The 27,244-nt window shown below is 42.9% G+C and overlaps 1 protein-coding gene across 2 annotated transcripts in view; it reads left to right on the top strand.

Annotated features, from left to right (window-relative positions):
- The window catches only part of PGM5 (phosphoglucomutase 5), a 112,187-nt gene extending 85,240 nt beyond the window's left edge, over positions 1-26,947 (top strand). For both annotated transcript variants that reach the window (XM_081881003.1, XM_081881004.1), the window contains exons 8-11: positions 2,045-2,180; positions 4,101-4,284; positions 5,094-5,228; positions 25,052-26,947. In XM_081881003.1, coding sequence (XP_081737129.1) covers positions 2,045-2,180; positions 4,101-4,284; positions 5,094-5,228; positions 25,052-25,141 — 545 coding nt within the window. In that variant the 3' untranslated portion in view covers positions 25,142-26,947. The remainder of the gene's footprint in view (positions 1-2,044; positions 2,181-4,100; positions 4,285-5,093; positions 5,229-25,051) is intronic.
- The last annotated feature ends 297 nt before the right edge of the window (positions 26,948-27,244 follow it).

The raw sequence follows: 27,244 nt of genomic DNA on the forward strand, positions 1-27,244 counted from the left end.
TATCTATTAATTTGTACCCTCTGTTTGATGTTTCTGAATCCATCCTAAAAGGTTGTTGCCTTCTTATCAAACAACTTTGGATCAAGTTGGGTTGTTTTTTTAAAAAAACAAAAATGACCTGAACAATAGGAACACAACTGGAAAATAACAGAGGCTGTACAGATGTGCCATTTTGATTTAACTTCTTGGCCTAAGGTATTATACTTAACAATAGGTAAAGGGTAAAGGGACCCCTGACCATTAGGTCCAGTCGTGGCCGACTCTGGGGTTGCGGTGCTCATCTCGCTTTACTGGCTGAGGGAGCATGACTAAGCCGCTTCTGGCAAACCAGAGCAGCACACGGAAACACTGTTTACCTTCCCGCCGGAGCGGTACCTATTTATCTACTTGCACTTTGACATGCTTTCGAACTGCTAGGTTGGCAGGAGCAGGGACCGAGCAACGGGAGCTCACCCCATCGCGGGGATTCGAACCGCCGACCTTCTGATTGGCAAGTCCTATGCTCTGTGGTTTAACCCACAGCGCCACCCGGCCCTTTTTACTTAACAAGACGAATGCCTCGCTAAACGAAAAACCCGCAAGACGAAAGGGTTTTCCGATTTTTTAGCGGCTTCGCAAGACGAATTTCCCTATGGGCTTGCTTCGCAAGACGAAAGCCCATAGGGAAATCTCCGGGACAGCGGGGAACCCTCTTCCCACCGCAAGCCCCGGGAACAGAGGAGAAGCTGCGTGCCTTCCCCTCTCTTCCCGGACCTGTCCTGAAGGCTTGCGGCGGGAGGAGGGCTTTCTTCCCCACCGCCAACATTCAGAATGCTGTTCTGAATGTTGGCGGTGGGGAGGAAAAACCCTCCTCCCACCGCAAGCCCCGGGAAGAGAGGAGAAGCTGCGCGCCTTCCCCTCTGTTCCCGGACCTGTCCTGAAGGCTTGCGGCGGGAGGAGGGCTTTCCTCCCCACCGCCAACGTTCAGAATGCTGTTCTGAATGTTGGCGGTGGGGAGGAAAAACCCTCCTCCCACCGCAAGCCCTGGGAAGAGAGGAGAAGCTGCGCGCCTTCCCCTCTGTTCCCGGACCTGTCCTGAAGGCTTGCGGTGGGAGGTCTGGGAACAGAGGAGAAGGCGCACAGCTTCTCCTCTCTTCCCGGGGCTTGCGGTGGGAGGGGGTTTTTCCTCCCCACCACCAACATTCAGAAGGCTGTTCTGAAGGCTGGCGGTGGGAAGAAAAGCCCTTCTCCCGCCTCCAGCCTTCAGAAGAGTTCCCCGCAGGGCTCCCCAAGCTGTGAATGTCTTCCCCGCGCGAGGGGCGCTCTGCTTAAGAGCGCCCCTCGTGCGGGGCAGCAGGCTGCTATCCGCAGCTTGGAGAGCCCTGCGGGGAAGTCCTGCAGGGCTCCCCAAGCTGTGAATGTCTTCCCCGCGCGAGGGGCGCTCTGCTTAAGAGCGCCCCTCGTGCGGGGCAGCAGGCTGCTATCCGCAGCTTGGAGAGCCCTGCGGGGAAGTCCTGCAGGGCTCCCCAAGCTGTGAATGTCTTCCCCGCGCGAGGGGCGCTCTGCTTCAGAGCGTCCCTCGCACCGGGCAGCAGGCTGCTATTCGCAGCCTAGGCAGCCCTGCAGGAACTCTTCTGAAGGCTGGCGGCGGGAGAAGGGCTTTTCTTCCCACCGCCAGCCTTCAGAAGGCTGTTCTGAAGCCTGGCAGTGGGGAGAAAAGTCCTCCCCCCCCCCCCCAGCCTTCAGAAGAGGTCCGGGGACAGACTGTCCCCGGACCTGGTCTGAAGGCGGTCTCCCTAGGAACGCATTAATTGATTTTCAATGCATTCCTATGGGAAACTGTGCTTCGCAAGACGAAAAACTCGCAAGACGAAGAAACTTGCGGAACCAATTAATTTCGTCTTGCGAGGCACCACTGTAGTATAGATCTTTTCCAGGGAACAGAGCCAAGACTCTAATCCCCCTTATAAAGTGAATTAACAGCTACTATACACCAGAACCTTTGTTTTCCATCTTCAGCATTATATTTTAACATGCAGTGTATTTTTTTATATTTTTCTCTTAGGATCTGACCACATTCGAGAGAAGGACGGACTTTGGGCTGTCCTAATTTGGCTGTCAATCATAGCAGCTCGAAAACAGAGTGTGGAAGAGATTGTCCGAGAGCACTGGGCAAAATTTGGCCGCCACTACTACTGTAGGTGAGAATGGCTGATCTATAGAAGAGTCAGTTGCATAATGCAATGAATTTTGTGTGTGTGTTTGTAGAGAGAGAGTACAGTGCCTGTAGGACCGTATACTCTTAACAAATTATAAATTATAAAAGTAATCATTCATATGTAGAGGTGATTATTGTCAAACCACAACCCACAACTTAAATCTACTACAGATATATGCAGTGCTGATTTGTGTTTTGGTAAGGAGAAAGTGGGGCCATTGTAAAACTCCTGCAGGCAGGCATGGATTCGGCATGAATTCTTTTGTAGATTACAGCCAAGGCATGGAGTTTGGTTTAGAATCTTTTTTGGAAATGGATAGGGTAACAATGCCTTCAAAAAAAAGCAAGGCCAAACAAACTATTTTAATGTGAATGGTATGTTTATAAAACTAGAAATTTTATTAATAAGTCATCTTGTGCCTTTGGGAAAGCAATGTTTAAGAAATGCTTCCATAATTCTAATTATAGGAGCTGTGGCAGAACAAAAGAGTTACCGTATTTTTCGCCCTATAGGCTTAGCTTCGTTCAGCTCTCCACAAGCCGTGGGAGCCCGGCCTTGCCTCTCCGGCTTGCGGAGAGCTGCATATTTTCCCCCTTTATTCCCCCCCCCCAAAAAAAATTAGGTGCGTCCTATGGGCCGGTGCATCCTATAGGGCGAAAAATATGGTACATGCAGTCCTTAGCAAAAATTGTAGAACTCTTTAGGCACTTATTGTGTAAAGAGATTGTGGCCAGCACCAGAACCACCATCAGCTCCTGACAATATTTTGCCCTCTGAGGTCGCTTAGGTATCCCTCTAATACACCCCCCCCCATAACTCTAATAAGCTGATAACTTGCTGTCCCCAGTCATACAAGGAAGTTAAAATTGTCTCCATTTCAGATATAATTTTCCAGCTAATGAGATTATGAGATTATGCCAGTAATTAATATTTAAAACAAGGAATAAAGTCATTTGTCCAAACTGTACTTGGTTAATGTGCATGAAAGCATGGTGCTTTCAACCTCCCTGTGGAAATTTATGGAAAGTGTGACGGCACACTGAGTGGGTGGGCCCAGCTGTGAAACTACGATGGATAAACCCAAGGCTCCAGAGCCAGAGGTCTGTCTTTAGCCTCTTGCTCAGAGGCTTGGAGGCTCTAGTGCTGGGCAGAGTTTGGGAGGTGGCAAAGAGCCTCCTCAAGGTTTGTGTGTCAAGAAGTGACCTTATGCCTTAGCAACTTTCTCTATGCATTTTCATAGATTTGTAGCACATTGGTTTCATTTTTCCTGTCAACTTATTCTCCATTAAACCTTACAAGTAGGACCTGCAACAAAATGTTGCAGTGTGTAGTTCTCCTGGTCAGGATGCCAGCCAGCCACACCCTATCTGAGTCCCCTCTTTTCCCCTCCATGCAACCCCTGTTTTTCATTTCCCCCTTTCCACAGTGAGGGCTTATCCACACTTCTGTTTGCCCTGCCACTTCCCCCACGGAAACTTGTGCATTAGTGCTGAATCAAAACCAATGGCAGTGGGGTTTTCCGCAGAGGGCCTTTTGTTCTGATTTAGTGCTAAATTTCCAGGTGAAAGGCAAAACTGTTTGGATCCTGCCTAGAAAGCACGGGACAAGTGGGAAACCGCTCAGATGCAGGCTCCCTAGATGCGGGGCAAGCACAAGTCAGCATTTCATGCCAACTGAGCATGGCTCCCAGCTCCTCTCCCCTTTTTTCTTTAACAATTCAGCACTTCTACAAACCTTCCTCTTGTGCAGGAATGCTGCTATTTTCTCTATAATCACACTTGAAGGGTGAGTTTGCTGTTAGTATTAAGCATTTGGTGTAGACTGACCCTTGCCATGGAGACACTTTTTAATATGTTGCCATGCCACATGTTTTTGCTATTCTTTTAATTCCTTCAATTCAAGATTTGATTATGAAGCTCTGGATCCCAGGACAGCATATTTCATAATGAGAGACCTGGAGGCTTTGATCACTGACAAATCTTTCAGTAATCAACAATTTGCTGTTGGAAGCAATGTCTACAGTGTGCAAAAAGCAACCAGCTTTGAATATGTGGATCCCGTTGATGGGACTGTGACCAAAAGACAGGTATGAAAGGCAAATAAAGATATGTGGTATGAAGGGAAGACCGCCCCCAAATTGGATGAAGGTGCATTTCACCACAAACAGAGCTGTTTCTCAAGAAGCTGTCTGTACCCAGTTTTCATGAATCACTTCCCCAGCTCCATGCATTATAGCACATCCTATTCAACAGTTTTCTGACTCTCAGAGGAGTATATTCAGGGGGAGAGAGTCTGCTGTAATGGGGAGGGAACAGAGAAAACAACTTCCACCAGCCCAGACAGTCTTAACTCTGGATCCAACCAAGTAATTTGTACATGTAAATAAAAATGCTATTAACAGTAACTGAAGCTGTAGCTAGCACATGGATAGTTTTCAATTGCATAAGTTGCAAATTAGTGCAGTATATTCTGACTTAGTATAGAATTATGTTAAATGACTAAATATAAGAAAGTTTAAGTATTCTTATCCCTCCCCTATAACTTAAGCTAATTAATATAAAAAGAATAGACAAATTACAATAAAGCAAAAGAACTGTACAGCTGGGAATACGCATACTGAAATTTATCATTCCAGAACACCACAAAATGTATGCATGTGTTTCAATCTTGTTCTTTTTTTCATTCTGCTGTGATATATTAATTTAGAGAAAGTAGTTATATTCCATGTTTTGTTGAACTTATTAGAGTGGAGTTGTTCTTTTTTTCTAGTTAGCCACTGTACAAATCTTGGCAGCTATAAGATTAATGAATATTCCTTTGAAGCAGCTGTTAGTTGACAGAATGTTCTCAAAAATTCTGTTTGCACCATCTATAAACTGTATTTACTTTTAATAGGGGCTAAGGATAATTTTCTCGGATGCATCCAGACTCATCTTCAGATTAAGTGCTTCTAGTCATGTGCGAGCCACTCTCAGGATCTATGCAGAAAGCTATGAAAAGGACCCCAACAAACACGACAAAGAACCACAGGTAAGTGTAGTTGGAGATTTCTTTTCCTAAAAATTGCATGCCTTGTAGGTGAGAGGAGGCCCCGAAGGAAATCAGATGGGTTGGACTTTCCACTGTATTGCCTGTGACATCTGCATACAGTTTGCATTGGCTGTGAAGAGGACCAGCGATGTGGATGTTCCTGGAGATCAGATAGCACGACCACACCTGAAATGTAGAAGTTCTCAAATTCCATTTGTACATGCAAATAGGAGCATTGTTGCTGCTTAAAGCATACCCATATACTGACAGTTCCATGTGACAGTTCCATTTCTGTGAAACCATTCCTTTATGCACTTGCCAAAATGAAATCCCAGTTTTGTGATTTATGTTGGCATTGTGAAAATTACCAAGATTGAGGACACTGCTTCACACAGACAACAAAGGGACATAGGAAGTAGCCTAATAACAGGTCAGACCACATATACCAGATTGGCTACTCTGAACATAGCTGTAAATGTTTCCCTTTTTTATAGGGAAATTCCCTTATTCCGAATAGGATTCCTCGCAAGAAAAGGGAAAAGTTGACAGCTATGACTCTGAATGGCAGTGGGTCTCCAGAATCTGTAGCAGATGTCTTTCACATTGCCTGCAACTTGATCCTTTTTAACCAGGAACCAGGGACGTTCAGCATGCAAAGTACCATATTTATTTGAATCTAATGTGCCATCAAATCTAATGCATACTCTAATTTTCACAAAGCAAAAAAGGTGCACATTAGATTTGAGTAAATATCTCCCAGCCCTACTGGACTACCCCAAACTAACTTGTCTTGCAGGGGGGGGGGGCTCCTTTTTTATAGACCCCGCCCCGCCACCCAGTGACCCAGAAGCTCATTTGCTGCCCAGGTGTGCTGAGGACTAGCCATGTGGCTGGCACGCTCAGGTTGCCTGAGCTCAGGTGTCTGCCTCATACCCGGCCCAGCACCTTGTCTTGCGGAGGATCCTGCGGCACTGGTGGGCAGGCTGGCCGAGCTGCGCTGAGGCTGCAGGGGGTGGGCAGGCAAGCTGCCTCCTGGCACCTTTTGCCCTGTGCCTGGACTCACCATGGCAGCTGCATCCAGAAGTGTCAGGGAGGATTCTGAGGAGCAATGGACAGAAGAGGAAGACAGGGAGATGACGCAGGAGGCAGAACAGGGGGCCAGAACAGGGGGCGGAGAGCAGTCAGGGAGAGTAGGGGCTCAGGGATGCTGGAGAGCCCTGCAACCACCCAGAGGCTCGGGAGGGAAGCTCAGGAAGGGAGGGGGCTTTCAATTCAGTACAGACAAGGAGGGAAATGAAACATAAGGATCAAAGACGGCTCAAGCGATTCCCACGCCTACTTTGTTGGTACGGGAATCGTAGGAAGCCACTCCCCTAATCTGACTCAACGGGTTCAGACGCGTAATTTTGAACTGTAGCTGTTCTTGTATATGTGTAATAAAGACTGTAAATATCACTCTGATTGTGCTGGAGTGTTACTGTGAAAGGGAAACACCAGCTTTACAAGAAGCCCGCTTTCTATTCCTCCTCTGCTTCTCCACCACTGACCACAATGTGGATCCCTTGGGAAACTACATGGCAAGACCCCTGGCTGGCCCGGCCCAAGGGGACTCACTGCAGCCTCCTTCTTGACAGCATCTGCCCCCATGTCCCTCCAACGGAAGAAGCTACCAGGCTGACTCATCCAATCCCCCAGCCGGGCCCTGAAATGTGGCAGAACAAAGTGGGAGAGCAGGTGCACATGCCAAGAAAACAGGCCTCACAGCGCCGGCTTACCCTTCTCTCTCGCAGTGTACAAACGCCAGGCCTGCCTGCGTAGAGGATCTGAGGAAGGAGGGAACCACACTCTGGCTCACCCCGCTAAGGGGTTGGGGGAACTTTCCCCTTGTGTTGCTTTCACTGAGGGAGAGAGGGGTTTTCTAATTATTTCCCTCTGCCTTGCTTTGGGTGCTCACTAGAAACCCTCCCTGGAGCAAGGAAAACGGTAACAGCTCTTTCCCATTCTTGCACACTTTAAGCAGTAACTCAGTGGGCTACACAGCCCACTTAACTGCAGAGTAAGTCCAAGACCTACTTCTGAGTAAATTAGGATCAGCACCATGCACTACCATATTTACTCGAGTCTAATGTGCCATCAAATCTAATGAAAACCCTAATTTTCGAAACATAATTTGGCAAAAAAAAAAAAAAAAAAGGTGCACAACTCAAGTTGGTTAGAGCAGTTTGCTGATAATGCCAAGGTCACAGGTCCAATCCTTGCAGCTGCATATTCCTGCATTGCAGGGGGTTGGGCTACATGATTCCAACTCTACAATTTTATGAAATATGGCATATATTCCTCCACAACTATATTCTCTTCTTGCCATATGGAAAGCCTTCATGTGGTTGCATTTTAAGTACCAGGCATCCTGCTGTTGGAATGTATTAACTGGACTTGAGAACTGCCTACAGGAAGGAGGCTAATCTCTTCACATGAGCAATCAAGTGAAGAAAGGGCAAGATAGAAAGCAATATCACAGACCGCATATGGAACTTATAATGTTCAAATCATGCAGAAAAATTAACATTCCCAAATACTTGGATTTTAAGTTGAGCTTTCAAATAAAGTTTTGTGTTTATTTTTTCCCCACCTTTTCTACGGTTACTTGAAGTTATACATAGCTTGATGCTTATATGGATGATGTCAGGCTTCAAGGAATCAGTTTCCTCTCCTGTGGCAGTAGATAAGCAGAACAAAGGAAAAGGAGTCTTCTTACCAGTTAGAAACTATTATTAGAAACTATTATTAGAAATAATCACAGCGAGAGAACAAAAAACACATCTCCTAGTAATGGCAGTGCTCCCAATTAAGTTCACTCCCCTCTCCATCCCTACTAATATACATCACTCCTACATCTTGTAATCTGAGTTTGGAGCCTCTGCACTTTCTGTTCTGTCACTTTCTGAGCTCTTCGGGACTTTGGGGAAGGGGGGTGGATACTATCCAGAGACTGTGAATCTGTTAACTCTCTCTCTTCTAGTGTTTCTTCTGCTAGCTGTTCCCCATTCAGTATTTCCCAACCTCTGCCTTCTGAACTATGTCCCCCTGCAAACCACTATTCCAAATCTATATTCTCTTCCTGTTCCTGGGAAGATTCAGGATCAGGAGGAGGGAGAGGCTCCCACCATTCTTCCTCAGTGCAGCCTTCTTCAGCACGATCCCTGACAGATGATCAGCTTCACTAGACTAGTATATAAATTGTGGTTTCTGGGTCATCATTACCAGTTAAGGCCATTGCCTGTTTTAGTCTGTGGGAGCAGAAACAGAAAAGTCACATGGCATCTAAAAGTCTAACAGTTTTATTTTGTTATAAACTATAATGGGCCAGAATTCACCAAATTGGAAGCATAGTTTTTATATATGCCATGATAATAAAGAAGATGAGTAAGGATTTTTTTTTTTCTTAACTAAGTTCAACCAAAAGGCCTAGTGATGCAAAAAAAATTATGCATATAATAAATGAAAAGGAGACCCACTCAAAAGAGGACAATGTCCAGCTAGTAAATGGAAAGCAAGATGAATAGTGTGCACTACGTAGCTTTGGCTTGCTAATACAAGCATTTATGCATGTACAGTATGTGCGCAATTGTGCATAAGCACATTGCGCCAAACCTGGAAGTGACCCAAAAAGTGGCAGGGTGGAGGCGGGGGCAATACGGTGTGTGTGCAGGCATTTTCAGTGGTGTTTCAAATACATGATTTCAGTTAAATGTGCAGTGCCTTGAAAAGTAACCCCCACATAAATGGGGGTTGCCTGTAGTCAGGGTTGTTTGATTGATCTCTGAGTGGGAGCTAATGACTTGAAAGATCTCTTCCTGCCTAAATGCAGAACCTTACATTTGTCCCTATTGAAATTCGTTTTGTTAACTTGGGCCCAGTTCTCCAATCTGTTGAGGTCATTTTCAATTCTGATTCTGTCTTCTGCAGCAATAGCTACCCCTCCCAGTTTGGTGTCATCTGCAAATTTGATGAGCAGCCCCTCAATTTATTCATCCAAGTCATTTATAATGTTGAACAACAACAGTCCCAGGACAATACCCTGCAGCACCCCACTTGTCACTTTTTGCCAGGATGACGAGGAACCATTAATGAGTACACTTTGGGTTTATTTAAATAAATTATCCTTTAAATCTATTTAAATAAATTATCCTTACCTATCCTTACAATCAACATGGTTGAGATCAGGTTGTACATCACTGGCTAATTGGAGCTAATTTCTTCTGCTTCTTTCCCTATTTCCTGAATAGAAACTAAGAAAGTTTGTACTGGTATGCTGTAAAAGATTTTAGTCCCACAGACAAAAATCTTTACTATTACAAACATTTGCTTTTTGCTTATACAACTTAAGTCATGTAAAATTACATCTATGTGCACTTTACACAAGTTGATGTTAATTAGCGTCTTCATTTGTGACTTGTTTCCATGGTAGAAAGGAAGGAAATACAAATATGTCAAGATTTATGTGCTGATGAGAAGCTTAGCTGCTTCCCCTTTCTATTCTTCTTTGCTAGCATGCAAATCTAAATTAAAATTCAACATTTTTAAAATAACTTTCTGTCAAGCCAATTTGTCTGCAGAATAACTTAGCTAATGCATCCCAGTGATTCGCCACAATAATATTACAGTTGGGAAACATGAATACCAAAGTCCAAGCAAGTTCTGTATTCCTTGTAAGGAAGAAATGTGAAGCAGCTTTAAGAGTCCTCTTGTATTTATAAACAAAATCTGCTCTGTTCTAAAGAGGAGGGAGCATTTCAGCAGAGTGCAGCCAACATCTGCAAGATCATACTTGCTTTACAGTTTTGTCAACTGGTGAGAAACTTTACAAGAATATCCTTCTCAGGCAATGAGAGGGCAGTGTAGCACCTGAAATTTTGGTTTATCCTTATCTGCAGAATAGCTATCATGATTTACACCTTTGCTCTTAATGTAGATACTAAGAAATTGATCAGATGCTTTAAAAAACTATAAAAATGCTAGTTAGCATAGAATGCTGATTACTGAAAGAAACTGTGTTAAAAGAAAGCAGGGAGTTTGTTAAGAGGGAGATAGTAAAAGCACAACTTCAGGCAATACCAATGAGATGGAAACATGGAAGGGGCCTAAAGAAGCCAGGGTGGCTATCTAAAGAATTTTAACTAAGATTAAAAAAGGAGGTGTACAAAAAATGGAAAAGGGGGGAAACCACCAAAGAGGAATTCAAACAAATAGCCAGCACGTGTAGACACCAAGTCAGAAAAGCTAAAGCACAGAATGAACTCAGGCTTGCTAGAGAGGTTAAAGGCAACAAAAAAGGCTTTTATGGGTATGTTCGTAGCAAAAGGAAGAACAAAGAAACAGTGGGGTCACTCAGAGGAGAAGATGGTGAAATGCAAACAGGGGACACAGAAAGGGCTGAACTCCTCAATGCCTTCTTTGCCTTAGTCTTCTCCGATAAAGAAAACAATGCCCGACCTGAAGAATTTGGAGCAAATGATTCAGCAGAGGAAACACGGCCCAGAATAACTAAGGAGATAGTACAAGAATACTTGGCAAGTTTAGATGTATTCAAGTCTCCAGGGCCAGATGAACTGCATCCAAGAGTATTAAAAGAACTGGCAGATGTGATCTCAGAACCACTGGCAGTCATCTTTGAGAATTCCTGGAGAACAGGCGAAGTCCCGGCAGACTGGAGGAGGGCAAATGTTGTCCCTATTTTCAAAAAGGGGGAAAGAGAGGACCCAAATAATTACCACCCAGTCAGTCTGACATCAATACCAGGGAAGATTCTGGAGCAGATCATTAAGCAAACAGTCTGTGAGCACCTAGAAAGGAATGCTGTGATCACCAATAGTCAGCATGGATTTCTGAAAAATAAGTCATGTCAGACGAACCTGATCTCGTTTTTTGACAGAATTACAAGCCTGGTAGATGAAGGGAACGCAGTGGATGTAGCCTACCTTGATTTCAGCAAGGCATTTGACAAGGTTCCCCATGATATTCTTGTAAAGAAGCTGGTAAAATGCGGACTTGACTATGCTACCACTCAGTGGATTTGTAACTGGCTGACTGACCGAACCCAAAGGGTGCTCATCAATGGTTCCTCTTCATCCTGGAGAAGAGTGACTAGTGAGGTGCCACAGGGTACTGTCTTGGGCCCGGTCTTATTCAACATCTTTATCAACGACTTGGATGATGGACTCAAGGGCATCCTGATCAAATTTGCAGATGACACCAAACTGGGAGGGGTGGCTAACACCCCAGAGGACAGGATCACACTTCAAAACGACCTTGACAGATTAGAGAACTGGGCCAAAACAAACAAGATAAATTTTAACAGGGAGAAATGTAAAGTATTGGCAAAAAAATGAGAGGCACAAATACAAGATGGGTGACACCTGGCTTGAGAGCAGTACATGTGAAAAGGATCTAGGAGTCTTGGTTGACCACAAGCTTGACATGAGCCAACAGTGTGACGCGGCAGCTAAAAGAGCCAATGCAATTCTGGGCTGCATCAATAGGAGTACAGCATCTAGATCAAGGGAAGTAATAGTGCCACTGTATTCTGCTCTGGTCAGACCTCACCTGGAGTACTGTGTCCAGTTCTGGGCACCACAGTTCAAGAAGGACACTGACAAACTGGAATGTGTCCAGAGGAGGGCAACCAAAATGGTCAAAGTCCTGGAAACGATGCCTTATGAGGAACGGCTAAGGGAGCTGGGCATGTTTAGCCTGGAGAAGAGGAGGTTAAGGGGTGATATGATAGCCATGTTCAAATATATAAAAGGATGTCACATAGAGGAGGGAGAAAGGTTGTTTTCTGCTGCTCCAGAGAAGCGGACACGGAGCAATGGTTCCAAACTATAAGAAAAAAGATTCCACCTAAACATTAGGAAGAACTTCCTGACAGTAAGAGCTGTTCGACAGTGGAATTTGCTGCCAAGGAGTGTGGTGGAGTCTCCTTCTTTGGAGGTTTTTAAGCAGAGGCTTGACAACCATATGTCAGGAGTGCTCTGATGGTGTTTCCTGCTTGGCAGGGGGTTGGACTCGATGGCCCTTGTGGTCTCTTCCAACTCCATGATTCTATGATTCTAGGTTAATTATCTGCTGCACATAGGACCTTTTCTTTCAAATTGCTGCCTCCCACACTTTCCCTTCCCTCCATCCAGATTTTATCCTTCTTTTTGGAATATATCTGATACGAGAAAATCTGGATTGAGGGGAGGGGAAAGTGATTTAAAGGAGAACATAATGTCGACAATGGAGAATTCATGAAGGTACACAAAACTATCCACATTAGAGAACAGTATGAATGAGTCCATAGAGAGGCAAGGGAGGCAGCAGCATTAAAAAGAGAGAGGAGCCTGGAGCGTGAAGCAGGTCGAAAGTAGATTCTTTTTGAATCTGCTCACTAAGCCAGTGCTTTATATAAAAACAATAAACCAACATGAAAATTTGTATTTAAGTATGTTTTCTATCACAAAACAAACATTTAAATACATATTTTATCTCAATATGCACATTGCTAAACATATTTGCATTATGGTATCCTTTTTTTTTCTATTGAGAACTGCATCACAAAATTCAGAGAAGTAAAATCCAAAGGATCTTTATATTCTAATACACAGATTCAGAGAAGTCTAATTTCTTAAGCATCCCCAGTGGAAGGGAGCTCTTCTTTAAGTGTCTGCTGTGAACTGGAAAATCGTCCTTTGCACCAGGACACTGGAGTCACAATGTTATTCTCTAAAATTTACAGTGCCTGGAACCTTTAGATATCAAACTGCAGTTTGTTTTCTACAAACATAAATCACCATATGTCTATGGTTTATGATGTATATCACCATATATATCACCACTGCAGCTTGATATCTAAAGGCTAAGTGTTCCAGACACTGTAAATTTTAGAGAATAACATTGTGACTCCTGGTGTATAACTATGGGCATGGCTAAGTTCCTTGTGTCTTTCTGAACTCCAAATGGTACAGAGATTTCTGGGGGAAGGTTATGATGGGATAATGCAGGCACTGACAAGCCATGGGTTCCTGCAGAGTGCTTGTAAAACAGGGTCAAAAATAAAAAACAAATAAGAAGCTGGGGAGGGAAAGGCAAGGAGAAAAAGAGCCACCAAACCTAGCTGGAAATTCTTTTTAAAGTATTATTTATTGACAGAGGGACTTGACTAAAACAAGGGGAGGAAATATGTATCTGCATTGTTGGTGGGATTTCTGCCATAACTGGTGGGTGCAAAAATGGGGGGGGGGGCACAAAGGAGTTATTTTGTATGTGGGGTCTAAACTTTGATGGAGGCACTTCCGGCTTCCGACGATGAGATATGGTGGCCTCCCAAGAGATCAGACAGCCAGTCATGCCAGTAATTCAGGGTTAAATGAGGGTAATTAACCCTGACCACCCCCGGGGGGGGGGGGGCTGCGCTACCCGCAGACCGTCCATTATTTGCGCTCCGCAACAAGATGTGGAGGCAGGGGGATGCTGGGTGATGTCCAGACATGAATATGGCAACTCTCCAAAGTCAGTCTCATCAGCCAGTAGTCCCTGTTTCTTAAAAATTAAAAGATTTGGGGGGGAAACAGGTATGTTCTGGCAGGAAAGAGTTAAAAGAAAAATCTGCTAAACTACACAGTCGTTGGAGGCCAAGTTCCAGACTTCAAAAAGACTCCTTTCTTGTCGTCTTGATGAATGAGGTGAGCGCTGCCGTATTTTTGTATTCATTATAGCTGCTATTTCATGATTTGGCGAACCTCGTCAAGAAAGAAATAATTACTCAAAGGAAACACAGGAGGCGTAAAATTAATTGGATGTATCGGAATCACAGTCCTCGGCGGAAAGCCCCAATCAAAAATTGGCAGAGCAAGATCAGATATGATCGCTTAGGCTGAGGAAGATGGTGGCGGCGACTATGACGCAGTTAGAAGAATGAAAGTAACAGTCTCCTTTAACGAAAGGAGGTCAGAGATATTTTGTATTTGTACTACAAAAACTATGAAGGGGGTGTACTTTACAAAAGATGCATTTGCTTGCATGGAATATTGTTACATATAGCTTGAAGAGAGTGCAACGATAGACTCTGGATGCCTGCCAGCTGTCCGAGGGCCCTGGAGGGCCGGTGTGGGCTTTTATGAGGAAATCTGAAACAATCTTTGTGTTATGTACTGATTGCCAAGTACATCCCTACAGTATGTATGAAACATCAGCATGCTTAGAAAGATTAAAGATGTCACCAATTAACTTCAACCCTGGATGAAAGCCCAGAGCCTCCTTAGAGCAAGAATCAGCAGAAAAAAAGGTGGGGTAATCAAAAGAGGACTTGTGTTTTTAAAATATTAAGACTGAGAACAATATGGAAAAATTGTCCCCTACATGACTATAAATAAGGAATGGTAGAATAAAACGAGAGAGAGAGAGAGAGAGTTATACCAGCGACTGTTGGAGGAGATGAGCAATATCATCAGAAAATAAAGGATGGATATTAGCTCTTGAAATACAGAACACGGGAAGTCGCTATTGAAATTAATTAATTCGGACTATATAATTGGATGTATTGTTTTTTGTTTTTTGAATTTGGAAAGATTTGTTAATTTGTTATCAATATGAAATTATTTAAAAAACAACAACTTTGATGTATTTAATGTATTTATGCTGTTATTCCCGATGCTGCTGCTTCTGGTGCTTCTCAATGGCCATTTAATTGAGGCACAGAAAGCATTGGTTTCTGTGGGATTGAGTGGGATGCCTGCACATTCCAGAAGTCCAATTCCTGCTGAATAGAGGGTGGGAAGTCCTTTTTTTATCCCTGCCAGTAGGAAAGCTTAGGGTGTACATTCAACCTTTTTTGTCGTTCATGGCCATCTCATATTCTCAGGCAAAATGGGGAAAGTTTTAGTCAATGTATTGTGGAAACACTTATATGGCATTGCCTTCAGTTTGCATGATAAAACTAAATATTTTGCCATAGTTTTTCAGTGTACAGGATTTCTCTAATTTTAGAGTATTCAAATGTTTATTTCAAAAGTGCACTGCATAGTTACACATGTTTTTCTAGGGCATTTCCTTTCACAATTCCAGCAGTTTGAAAGTTCGGTCCTGTAAAGATTTCACATGTAACATTGGAGAGAGCCCCCACCATTACACTTGGACTGAATACAAGATGAAGTCTTTGCAAAACTAGCATGTGGCTCAAACCTGCGGTTGTATTTCTTTTCCAGGACAATCTCACTCCATGAGATTGTCCTGGAAAAGAGAGCATAGTTCTTAACCCCAGCTTAGCAGAGATGGTGTGGTGTCTTGGTGTGTGGTTATGATCCAGGTTGTCAGTAGGGTGTCCAGATTAAAGACAGCTACTGCGCTTAAAATACTAGTGTAGAAGTGGGAATTGAGCTGCACTTTCTGAAATTGCCACTTCATAATGGAGCCCTTTCCTCTTTTTCACTTGGCCACCTGAGTTGCTAGCAGACCGTATGCATGAACAGTGATGGTGGTTCAGTGCAGCTGAGGCCCATTCTCCCACATGCACCTTCTGCTCTGGCAAAAGGAGGACAGCAGAATGGAACCCAGCACCAAAATAATTTAAGTCATCATTCTCCCAATTCACAAACTGTGGCTCCCAGCCAAATTGTTGGGTTCCCAGCCCCCGCCATCCCTAGCCTGCATTCCTAGATGATGGAAGTTGTAGTCCAGCAACACTGGAGGGTCACAGATTTGTTATCCTGATCTAGAGGGACTACATATGCAAGTAATATAATTGACTACACATAATTGCTGCTGCACCACCCTGACCTTGACTCTGCTTGGTGCAGGTTTTGCTAAAACAGTAAATTGTCATAACTTGGGATTAAACATGTCGGTAGTGCTGCTAAGTAGAATTGTTTTCAGTGTGGACACCATTTAACTCAAATGGAAATGCATCAAGGGAAGAGACAGGACTAACTACTGCTTTTCACTCCAGACATACCTGAGGAGACCTGTAGTGCATTTGTGATAACTTTGCAGCCTGTAAAACACACACACAAATCTGGACATATTTCCTGTCTAACAAACCTCTGGCAACAGAGTCAATTCTTTTTCAAATGATTTATTTTCCAAAGTACTGTGAGATGAACAAGAAAACAATAGGAAATGTTCTGCCAACGTGAAACACTGAAATATTTGAGACATTTTCACCCATCTAATTAAAACTAGGGAAAGAACTCTTGTTTAAGAGGCTGGGCCAGTTAAAGGACATTTCCATGTTAATTGACGAAAGCAGGATTAACAGGAGATAGAAAGTGAAAAATGGGACAGTGAGATAGTTTTGATTTTATGGTGTCCTGTTTTATCTCTATCTTACATAGGTTAACAACTATGCTTGTTTCTTCTTTCAAGACCTATATCCAACAGAGACTCATTCTAAGGTCTACACACTACAAGAGTTTCCAGCTCTGTTAAGTGGCCCTTCTCCTGTGCCTTTAATGTAGCACCTTACATGTAGAAATTCAAGCAGCACGTTTCCCCATAGCACTATATCTCTATGCCACTTTACAAATTCCTATGTAATTACTCTGTTTAAATGCACAGCACCATCCCCAGTTTATGTTTTTCAAAAAATAAAAAGGTAGCCTTATCAAAAAACATGCTGTCTACATTTTGTGAACATTATGTAGAATGCCTTCAAGTCTCCTATTTGAAAGGTCTGATCAGTTAGGTTTTTCTAAATTCTAGAGCTATTGCTTTACATTAAATGTCTAGAGACCTCAGTTTCCCTAAATATTTAACTCTGCCAAGAATTTCAGAGACTATAGAACACTTTCCTGTAAATTTAAATTATGTACAAAGACTATTATGAAGCTTCTACAGAGTAGCACTCTTAACTGTATTCAGATGCAGTTAATAAAGCTGAAATATACAGTCTCTGTGGCATTTGGTAGAAACAGCCAGATACTGTGTTGCATTCAGAATTCTGGATTAATTTGCTTTAATTCTAAAGTGTAGCTTCCTTACATCACCCTTTTTTCCATTACCTCTTACTTGCTTAAGCAGCAGTTTAAAAAGAAAGACAAATTATACTAGTTTATCAATGACAGTGGGAACACTGATCCTTTTTAGCACATTATGGAATTATTAGTTTTAATGGTTTCATCAATAAAGTGTGCACAAGTTCACTTCCATCAAAAGAGGGGAAATAATCATTCTCTGAGATAAATGAAACCTGGTCAAAATGCAAAGGTAATTGTGTTATCTGTGTAGCAAGCAAATCTCAAAAATAGTTGTGAAACTCACTAAAGATAAAATTCAGTCTATGTTAGAAATAGACAGAATTAGTGTAGCTTAAATTAAAACCATGAATGTATGTGTAATGATTTCAATAGCCTTGGGTGTTGTTTTTGAATTTTCTGGCCATTGCAAGTGGAGCATGCACTGATAATTTTGTTCTCCATGGATCTAGTGAATCCCCTTTTATAGCCATCTAAGCTGTTGGCCATCACAACAACTCTGCAATCCAGTTCCATCAATTATTTATTTTTGTGTTCATTTTTATTTTAAAAAATAAACACAAATGCTCTGTCTTTCTTTACTTGTCCAAGGAGACTCCCAATATTGTTAAAAGACTAAAACATTATTATTATTATTATTATTATTATTATTATTATTATTATTATTATTATAAAAAGCTTTGTTCAGACTGTGTTGTACAGGTCTGAAGGTCCTGAGTTGCTGGAAGATAATAAAGGATTTTAAAAATAGGCATAAAACATTAAAACTTCAGCTAACAAAACAAAAACTAAGCTGCAAAGAATAGCAAAATACAAAACAGTCTATAAAAGCAAAATCTATGAAAATAACATCAGAAAACAAAACAATGAATAAAATTGACACATCACAGTGACATAAAAGCATCTTCCCCTACTATTAAAACAAGTTATAGGATGAAGGCGATTCTAAGAAGAAAGACTTTTCCCATCTGCCAGGATTTTGTAAGGGAGGAGGCATAAGGGAGTTACTACAGGATGAAATGTGCTCTGTAGGAATTAATGGAGTTGATTTACCAACCTAAGCAAGGCAAAGACCCACCTGCACACAACCATCATTCACACATCCATGGTCAGAGTTAGGTCCTGTGGAGTGCAACCCTATCTGACACACAATTAATCTTTGTTCCTGGATCAATAGCTCTGACTCTAGCTTCTGCTAGATTGGATCTGACTTCTTGTTTAAAGGTTTACCAACCATATGTGGCCAATTAAGAACTGTGATATATATTGGGGGAGCAGCCAAAACGTTGAGCTTTTCTAAAGAGATCAACACACCCCACCCCCGTTTGTTGAGCTTCTTTGGGGAAATGCTGGGGAAATACACCCCCCAAAAGAGGACATGGGCAGGTTTCTCCTTGGGGGGGGGGGGTAGAACCTCAGTTAATTGAGTAGTTTTGTTGCTTTTCAGTAATTTTTGTGTTACTTTGAAAATAAGTCTCTTGCTCATTTTTCAGCAAATCTGAAGTCCTAGGCTATAGTCCAGCACAAGCATCATTAACACCACTGAACTCTATTCATGACTGTATCTCATTCTGTGCTAGATTTTGGTCGTGATTCTATATGTAAGTTTGAAAGGTCTCTTTATAATGGATTGAAAGCTACAGGTCTGGAGCCTGCTAAATAGCGGAGACTGAGCCCCTCCATGTCCTAGGGTCATTTACTAGCCACAACTGAGGTATGAACAGGACCTTGGACTTGAATGCACTGTCATAATTTCATTATATGTCTTTATCAAGCCAAACCATGACTATGCTAAATTTAGTTGTGCCACACTGGGCCTGATTTGATCTTGATGTAAAGGAGAACAGGATAATAAAGTGATTAGCATGTATCTTTGAATCTCTATCTGAACTATTTTTAGCTGTATATTATTGTACTTTGACTTTTTCAGTATTAATTTACAAACTGTAAAATATATTCATGGGTCTAAATAGATGCACCGTCCAGTAAAACCAACAGAGCATGTGTTGATAAAAGTTGTTTCCCCAGAAAGACTTTGTTTGGATATGTTGCTACCTTACTAAATATTTGGACTTTGTTTAGTCAGTTATTTAATTACCCACAATTACCGTATTGGCCCAAATATAAGCCACACCTTTTTTCCAAATTCCATTCGTGAAAAGTTAAATTGAGGCTTATATTCGTGACCTTACAAAAATCCAGTATGTAGTCAGGAGCATGGGGCAAACAGTGCTAGGAGCGTGGCAAAGCGGCGACGCCCCCCCCATAGTCCCCCGTCCTCTCCCCCAAGGCCGGGAAGGGAGAGAGCAATGAAGGGAGCGGCTTATATTGGGTATTGTCTTTTTTTCTCCCCCCCCCCCCACTTAACTTTTATAGTCAGGCCAATATGGTAATCAGGTAGTGGGTTTGGGTTTTTTATTAAAAACATTTTTTACAAAAGGTTGGAAGAACTGTGGCAGTTTGTGTCAACTTTGATGAAAAGCAAGAGGGGAGAAAGAAAGGCGACCACTTCTGCAGTCCCTTCTCTCCCACACTGGAAGCAAAATGGCGTCTTCTGCAGTACTTGTGTGTGTGTGTGAATCTAAAAACAACGTATGATATTCTCTTTAGAACCATTGTTTTTTTAATATAAGCACATTTCTACAAATGTAATAAACTAGAATGTATATAATTAATAGACTAAGAGGGTTTTCTTTAATAAAATGTCAGTGCTATAAAAACATACTAGCTTTCCCACAGCATTCCTTATGGTGCCTGGATAGACATCCTGAAGCCTGTAAGTTTGCTGCCTGAATGGGCTGCCCAAGGCATTCATTTGCAAGGGTTCTACTTGCAGCTGACCACCCCAATTTTAAAGTGCTACCCACCCTGGAATGTGGTGTCTCTTTACATTCCATATGCAACAATATTTACACAGCAAGCAATCTCTCCCTATGATTTCCCTCCCAAGGAGTCCATAGTTAAGATGGCATTCCTTATCCTTTGGGTCCAAATGCCCACCAGATATCCACCCCTTCCTGGGATTTTATGGGGCCCCTGATATATTTGAGAGAGCTGCATAGGCATTTGTTAGACCCAAGTGTTTTTAGTTCTCACATTACAAAGACCACAGTGCCTAAGGAAGCAAGTTAAGCCAAAAGACAAAGCATTGTATTTTTTTGGAGCTCAGCATCTATCAAGATTTTTCCAAGGTCTGATTTAGGGTTGTTTCACTTGAAGCTAATCCATTCAGATTAAGAATGGCATTTATAAATGAAAACAACCTGTCCTCCATCTTTCTATGACGTGAGCCATATGAATGAATGAATGAAATTTATTACAGTCCCAGACCAGATGCACATACCGTGCTAAGCGAACATAAAACACAATAGAATTAAGTTTGAATTAACAACCAAATATGACAATAAACAAGGACGTGGGTGGCACTGTGGGTTAAACCACAGAGCCTAGGACTTGCTGATCAGAAGGTCCCGGTTCGAATCCCCACGACTGGGTGAGCTCCCATTGCTCAGTCCCTGCTCCTGCCAACCTAGCAGTTTGAAAGCACATCAAAGTGCAAGTAGATAAATAGGTACCGCTCCGGCGGGAAGGTAAACGGCATTTCTGTGTCTGCTCTGGTTCGCCAGAAACGGCTTAGTCATGCTGGCCACATGGATGCCGGCTCCCTCGGCCAATAAAGTGAGATGAGCGCCGCAACCCCAGAGTCAGCCACAACTGGACCTAATGGTCAGGGGTCCCTTTACCTTTATGACAATAAACAATACGAATATGACAGCCATTAGAAATGTGGTTTAGGTCTTAATCTAAAATATTATCTAGAGTTTGTATCTGAGGCCTTAGTCTTTGTAATAGCACAGCTTCTTCCGTGAGTTTTATGGCAGCTGCGCAAAATTCGGCCACCCTTAGCGTGATCTCTAGGTCCCTATCCTCTATGAGGGATTTTAAGCATTGAGGTTCAGACCCACTTGGAATCTTCTGTATAACAGAAAGACCAAGCGAATATCCTCATAAAATCGACATCATAGCAAGACATGAGATACGGTTTCCACCTCTATCAGGCCACAGGGGCAGACTCGCTCCGCATATGATTTACCTACATATCTCCCCTGCAATAAGGCAGATGGCAGCATGTTGAATCTAGTGAGGGTGAACGACTGTCTATATTTAGATATTTGTAATTTTGACAGATAAATTTCTGGGGCAAAACCATTGACTTTGATTGCTGAGTGCTTATTCATTTCACTCATATGACACTGAAATTCTACATCCCAGATTCATTGGCGAATTGTTGCTCTGGCTCTCTCGTAACCTGTGGCTACCAGTGCCTGTGACGAAAACCCCAAGCCTTTTAGCTTTTCATAAAATGTAGTTTTCCATTTTGATTGATAGTGATTGATAGGGTTAAGGATGCCAGCCTGACAGGAAAGAAGAGTTTTATCCAGTAATGGATCTTCAGGATCCATATACGAGCACTAACAGGGATTTGACCGACCTCCAAGTGGACAGCTATATTAGACATGTAAGAAGGGATCTCTAGTAGGGAACGATAAAACTTGGTTTGAAAGGTTTCTAAGGGATCAAGGTTTTGAAAGTTGCCATAAGGAGCCATAAGTCAGTGCCATATGAAATTGATACTTGAAATTCTTTAGCCATGTATTTCTTTTGAAGTTCATTTCAGTTATGAGACCTTTCATTTATGAACAAACCACCCTGAAGCAATTGCCACATAAAACACCATAAATCAAAATATAAACTTACTGTAGCACTTCCACTTTTCTTGATATTCTTCACAGTTGTGTGTAGGCCGGTGTGTAAGCTGCCCGCTTCTGATTTGTGACAAGATGGAGTGTCTCTGGCCAATATTATACAGCTGCAGCTGTGTTTCTTTTCTGTGTTTCTTTTCTACTTAACTAAGAGAGAACTCTAAGGCTAATAGTCCACATACAAAGTTCAGCTGGCTGGCAGCAGATCCCAGCTCCACAGAGTGGGAATGAAATCCTATCATAATTGTGGCATTGAATTAATAGGGTTGCTCTGTTGGGTGTATTACTGTTGGGTTTTGTGAGAAAGAGTGATATCAAAGGAGAGGAGACAAACACTTAATGTCTTGCAGATGGTACTTCAAGTAATCACAACTGGCTCATGCTATAAAGTCTTCTCATCCCCAGTAGAGCTTGCAAATGTAGGAATTAAAAAACTGGCAATGGCAAAGCTTGGAGATTACTGTTGTTGTTGTTTTCCATTTAATCATCCCTGGAGACCATATAGTTTGTGTATTTGCATGGGAGAATTCCTACAATTTGTTCTACTATTCAAAAAAAAAATTGAACCCTTTTCCCCCCGGAGGACAAAATATGGTTAGTTGTTTTACAAGCCTGTGTTCTGCATGTTGATCATAAAAGTACTTGGCAGATAAAGTGGTATGTGTTGTTGGTAGTGGAGGGACCCTGCCCAATTGCACAAAACCTTTGAAAAGCAAACCAGTGAGGTGTTGCTGGCATGATATCCTCAACTTGATTCCATGCAATTCCTTGCTAGCATAATTGACACCGCATAAGGTCTGCCTGCCTTTTTCGCACCTCCCACATTTGTATCCTCAAGTTACACCCCAGCTTGCTGTTCATCTGGGGCCAACTTGGCATTTTGATATGATACCCAAGCCTTCTCCTATATTATACACAAGAGCTGTGTTTCTGGCAGAACAAAACATAGAGAGCATTCTGGGTCACAAATAGAGCCCAAACAAATAATGTAGCTAGCTGTAGTTCAGGCTGTATATGTGGTGCCATACACCTGCTCTCATTGGCTTTTTGCTACTGAAAATCCTTTCCTGATTTTAACATGAATTACAAAAACCCTGGTAGCTCAGATCTGTATCTACACTTTGAGCACAAGCCAGAGAAAGGCGGAACACTTTAGATTGCTAAATTACACGGACTGGAATTGCTGAAACACTCTTAGCAGTGTGATCCTTTTCAGCAGATCCTGCATCTTAAGTGAATTAGACTAGAATAATTACAGTTTCTGGAGTTCAGAGGCTTTATTCATGGAGGAACTATTTTTGAGATGAGTGGGAGGGAGGGAGAAAATAACAGGCATCTTGTCTAAAGATGTTTTTTTAAGAAGCGGTTTAATGACCGCCTCTTTCAGCGGGTCTAGGAAGGCTCCCTCACAGAGGGAAGCATTCACCACCCCGCAGAGCCCATTGCCCAGCCCTTCCCGGCTCGCTTTTATCAGCCAGGATGGGCTAGGATCAAGGAGACAGGTGGTCGGTTTCACTTGTCCAAGCAGCCTGTCCACATCCTCGGAGGTAACAGATTGGAATTGATCCCATGTAACAAGACTAGACAGAACTCTAGCACTCTCCTGCCCTGGTCCTGCTCCCATGGTGGAGTCTACCTCCTTCTGAATCTGAGCGACTTTATCTGCAAAAAACTTTGCAAAAGCATTGCAGGAGATCTTGGGCTCCCTACCAGGCCCTGGTGGTGCAGGTGGTTCCAATAGATTGTGAACCACCTGAAAAAGTCTCCTGCTGCTGTTTTCTGCAGATGCAATAGAGGCGGCGAAGAAGGCCCTCTTTGCCGTCGCCATTGCCACTTGGTAGGCTCGACGTTGAGCTCTGTGTCCGGTCTGATTCAGAGTGAGTTTTCCACCACCGGCGCTCTAGCCGTCTCAGTAATTGTTTCATCGCCCTCAGCTCCGGGGAAAACCTCGGGGCTGTCTGGGCTCCATGCAATCGGAGAGGGCGCTTCGGAGCCAGACAGTCAATAGCCCTGGTTAACTTGCATTCCAGCGGGCCACCAGGGAATCAGGTGAAAGAGCATCAACTTGGGATAAAACATCCCCTACCACTCTCTGGAAGCCAATTGGATCCATTAAGTAGCGGGGGCGGACCGTGCAAATCGGTCCCACCTCCCTGCAGAGGGGAAGGGTTGCGGAGAAGTCCAGTTGCACCAGGAAGTGATCTGACCATGGCACTTCTTTTGTTTCACTTTTAGTTAATGTCAGATCACCAACATCAGTAGAGGTAAACACCAAGTCTAAGGCATGTCCGCGGCTGTGAGTTGGGCCAAATTTATTCAGGGACAGCCCCATGGAGGCCATGCTTTCCACACAAGTACTGGATAGATTGCTAGGCAAACAGTGCCCTCATGTGATTTAAAGTAATGCATACATTAACGACAAACTCAAGAGAAGGAAATCCATTTGCTTTTCACCAACAATCCTATGTGGATATAGGATTGAATCCTAGGTAACTTGCAAGTGTGATGGAGTAAATGGACTCTTTATCTGGCAGGGGAAATTTGTAATATTTGGCATTACAAATGCATGTCTGCCCTTGTGGAGCTGTGTGTTACTGTAATTTTATGTAAACACACTTTGTATGTCCATGAACTTCCTGCTCTTTTATGCTGTAATCCAAACTGATAGGCCCCATGTTGTATGCACAGCCCTGCTGGCTGACTTGGAAACTGCAAGCACTTGCTGTGCCAGCCTGCAGCTAGAGCAGCAATCAGCCCAAATCAGACCTGATGCTGTCACAGGATGGTAGGGAGACTGGCTCTGCATCTGCAGATCCCAGGCTAGCTCAGTCCATCCGCAGCACGCTAGTGGAACAGAAAAATCCTCCGGTGGCGAGCAACAGTGTGGGTGGAAGCCCAACTCACACACACCATTGCATTACAATGAGGATTTGGATTGCAGTGTTAGCATATGAGCGACCACTGATTAAAAAATATATTAACAGAAAGGCTTTTTAAAAGTGTAAATTCATTATTATGTCTTCCTTTAAGCCTTTTTTCTTTTTTTCTTTAGGCTGTACTGAGTCCTCTCATAGCAATTGCGCTGAAAATATCCCAGATTCATGAGAGGACAGGTCGTAAGGGTCCTACCGTCATCACCTGAACCAAGGAAAGATCGCTAACGCCGGGCCAAAATTGAGAGGGGAAGGGAGAAAGAAGACTTGTCAAATCATATTCATTTTTTTGCCTTATATTATTCGAAGGGTTTGAGGGAGGTGGGAGGGAGCAAAATTCAGTGCTGATCACTAAGACAGCAGTGCATTTGCTTCTGTGCTATGGCTTCAGCATCTTATTGTACACATAAATAACCAAAGAGAAAAGTTCATTTTATATTAAGACTCAGTTATTGCAAAATGCCAGTGTGGCAGAAAAATCTCGTGCTCTGCATTTGCAAAGCAGGAGCAGGCTGCATACTCTGCAGTCTAGCCTTTTGAGAATCCTCAGCTTTAATTCAAAAAGAAAGTACTCATGGTAAGTGTGGAAATGTTCTGTCATGCTTTGAAAAGGCTCAGAAGCAAAAGGAGTTGTTTTCCAAACACAGTTTGGGAAGGGGCAGTTCACTATTTTGAACTAGAAACAAGGCTGTCGGTCACTGCAGCTGACTGGAAGACTCAGTGCCCAAGATGCACCACACAAAGCGGTGTGTCAATGAATGTGTGAAAGCAATGCCATATATGCAGGAGCTGCACATGGGGCTGTTCTAATCCTTACTGGCATGTGTAGCCCAACCCTCTGCATGGATCCTTAGGGCTGTATTGCAGCTTTAAGCAGATACAGTGGTACCTCTGGTTATGTACTTAATTCATTCCGGAGGTCTGTTCTTAACCTGAAACTGTTCTTAACCTGAAGCACCACTTTAGCTAATGGGGCCTCCCGCTGCTGCCGCCACCACACGGTTTCTGTTCTCATCCTGAAGCAAAGTTCTTAACCCGAGGTATTATTTCTGGGTTAGCGGAGTCTGTAACCTGAAGCGTCTGTAACCTGAAGCGTATGTAACCCGAGGTACCACTGTACTTTATATCCCTGAATTATTATGAATAACAAGCACTGTTTTATACACTATTTGAAACCTGGCATCTACTATACTCATGCACAGTTTGTGCAATTGAGACTTTTGAATTTAAAATGTGAAGGAAGAAAATAGACATCCAGCCAACTCTTTGATGAATGAAAGTTCCCCTTTCCCACCCAGCCCCCTTCCCAACCTCCCTTCTTTCAAAGGATATACCAACTATGTTACGGTTACTAAACAATCCTGAAGGAGGCCTCCTTCTTTAGTATTTAGCCACTGCAGCTGTCTTGGCAGAGACCCTTGTCTGTCATTAGATTTTACACATTTTGAAAAGACTGCTGGCACGCTCCCTCCCCCCCCCCACACTTTTAAATAAATGAGCTATTATAAATTGGATTCAAAATATTCGGATACTGTCTCCCCAGATGAATTTGTGTTCCACTTATTTGCGTTTGAGTAATTGGCAGAGTTTGACTTTACTACGCTGGAAGAGTCATGGGATCCCTTTAAAAAGCCATGCTGCACATTCAAAAGACTGTCTCTGCCTGGAGTGTTCAGTTATCACATGCTGATTTAACAGAGTTCTGGGACTAAATTGGCATTACAGTGGTACCTCTGGTTACAAACTTAATTCGTTCCGGAGGTCCATTCTTAACGTGAAACCATTTTTAACCTGAGGTACCACTTTAGCTAATTTGGCCTCTCACCACCACCACACCGGTGGCGCACGATTTTTGTTCTCATGCTGAGGCAAAGTTCTTAACCCGAGGTACTACTTCCGAGTTAGCTGAGTCTGTAACCCGAAGTGTTTGTTTCCCGAGGTACCACTGTACTCTCTGGTTATAGAAGTGCATAATAGCTGAACACTCAGAGACTTTTCCAACATACTGTTTTGAACTTGCGAAAACAGATATTGGAAATATGGTGGGGTTAATCCTCTGAGATTAGGGGAAGAACAGTTCTGGGCAGATAAGATACATTAGCGAAATGTTGAAGTCCTGGTACAACATCCTCATGTTTCATGCTTATGTGATTCCCTTAAATGCCAGCACAAAATGAAATGAAGGAAGTGATGCATAGTTCTAAGCAGGGCTTTTTCAGGAAGAACTCTCCGGAACTTAGTTCAGGCACTTCTCTAATTCACTTAGCTGTCTGAAAGCGGACCACATGCTTTATCAGAGGGTCATAGCATGA

Source organism: Podarcis erhardii (genome assembly GCF_964252035.2).
Source record: "Podarcis erhardii genome assembly, chromosome: 11".
Taxonomy (NCBI): Eukaryota; Metazoa; Chordata; class Lepidosauria; order Squamata; family Lacertidae; genus Podarcis; species Podarcis erhardii.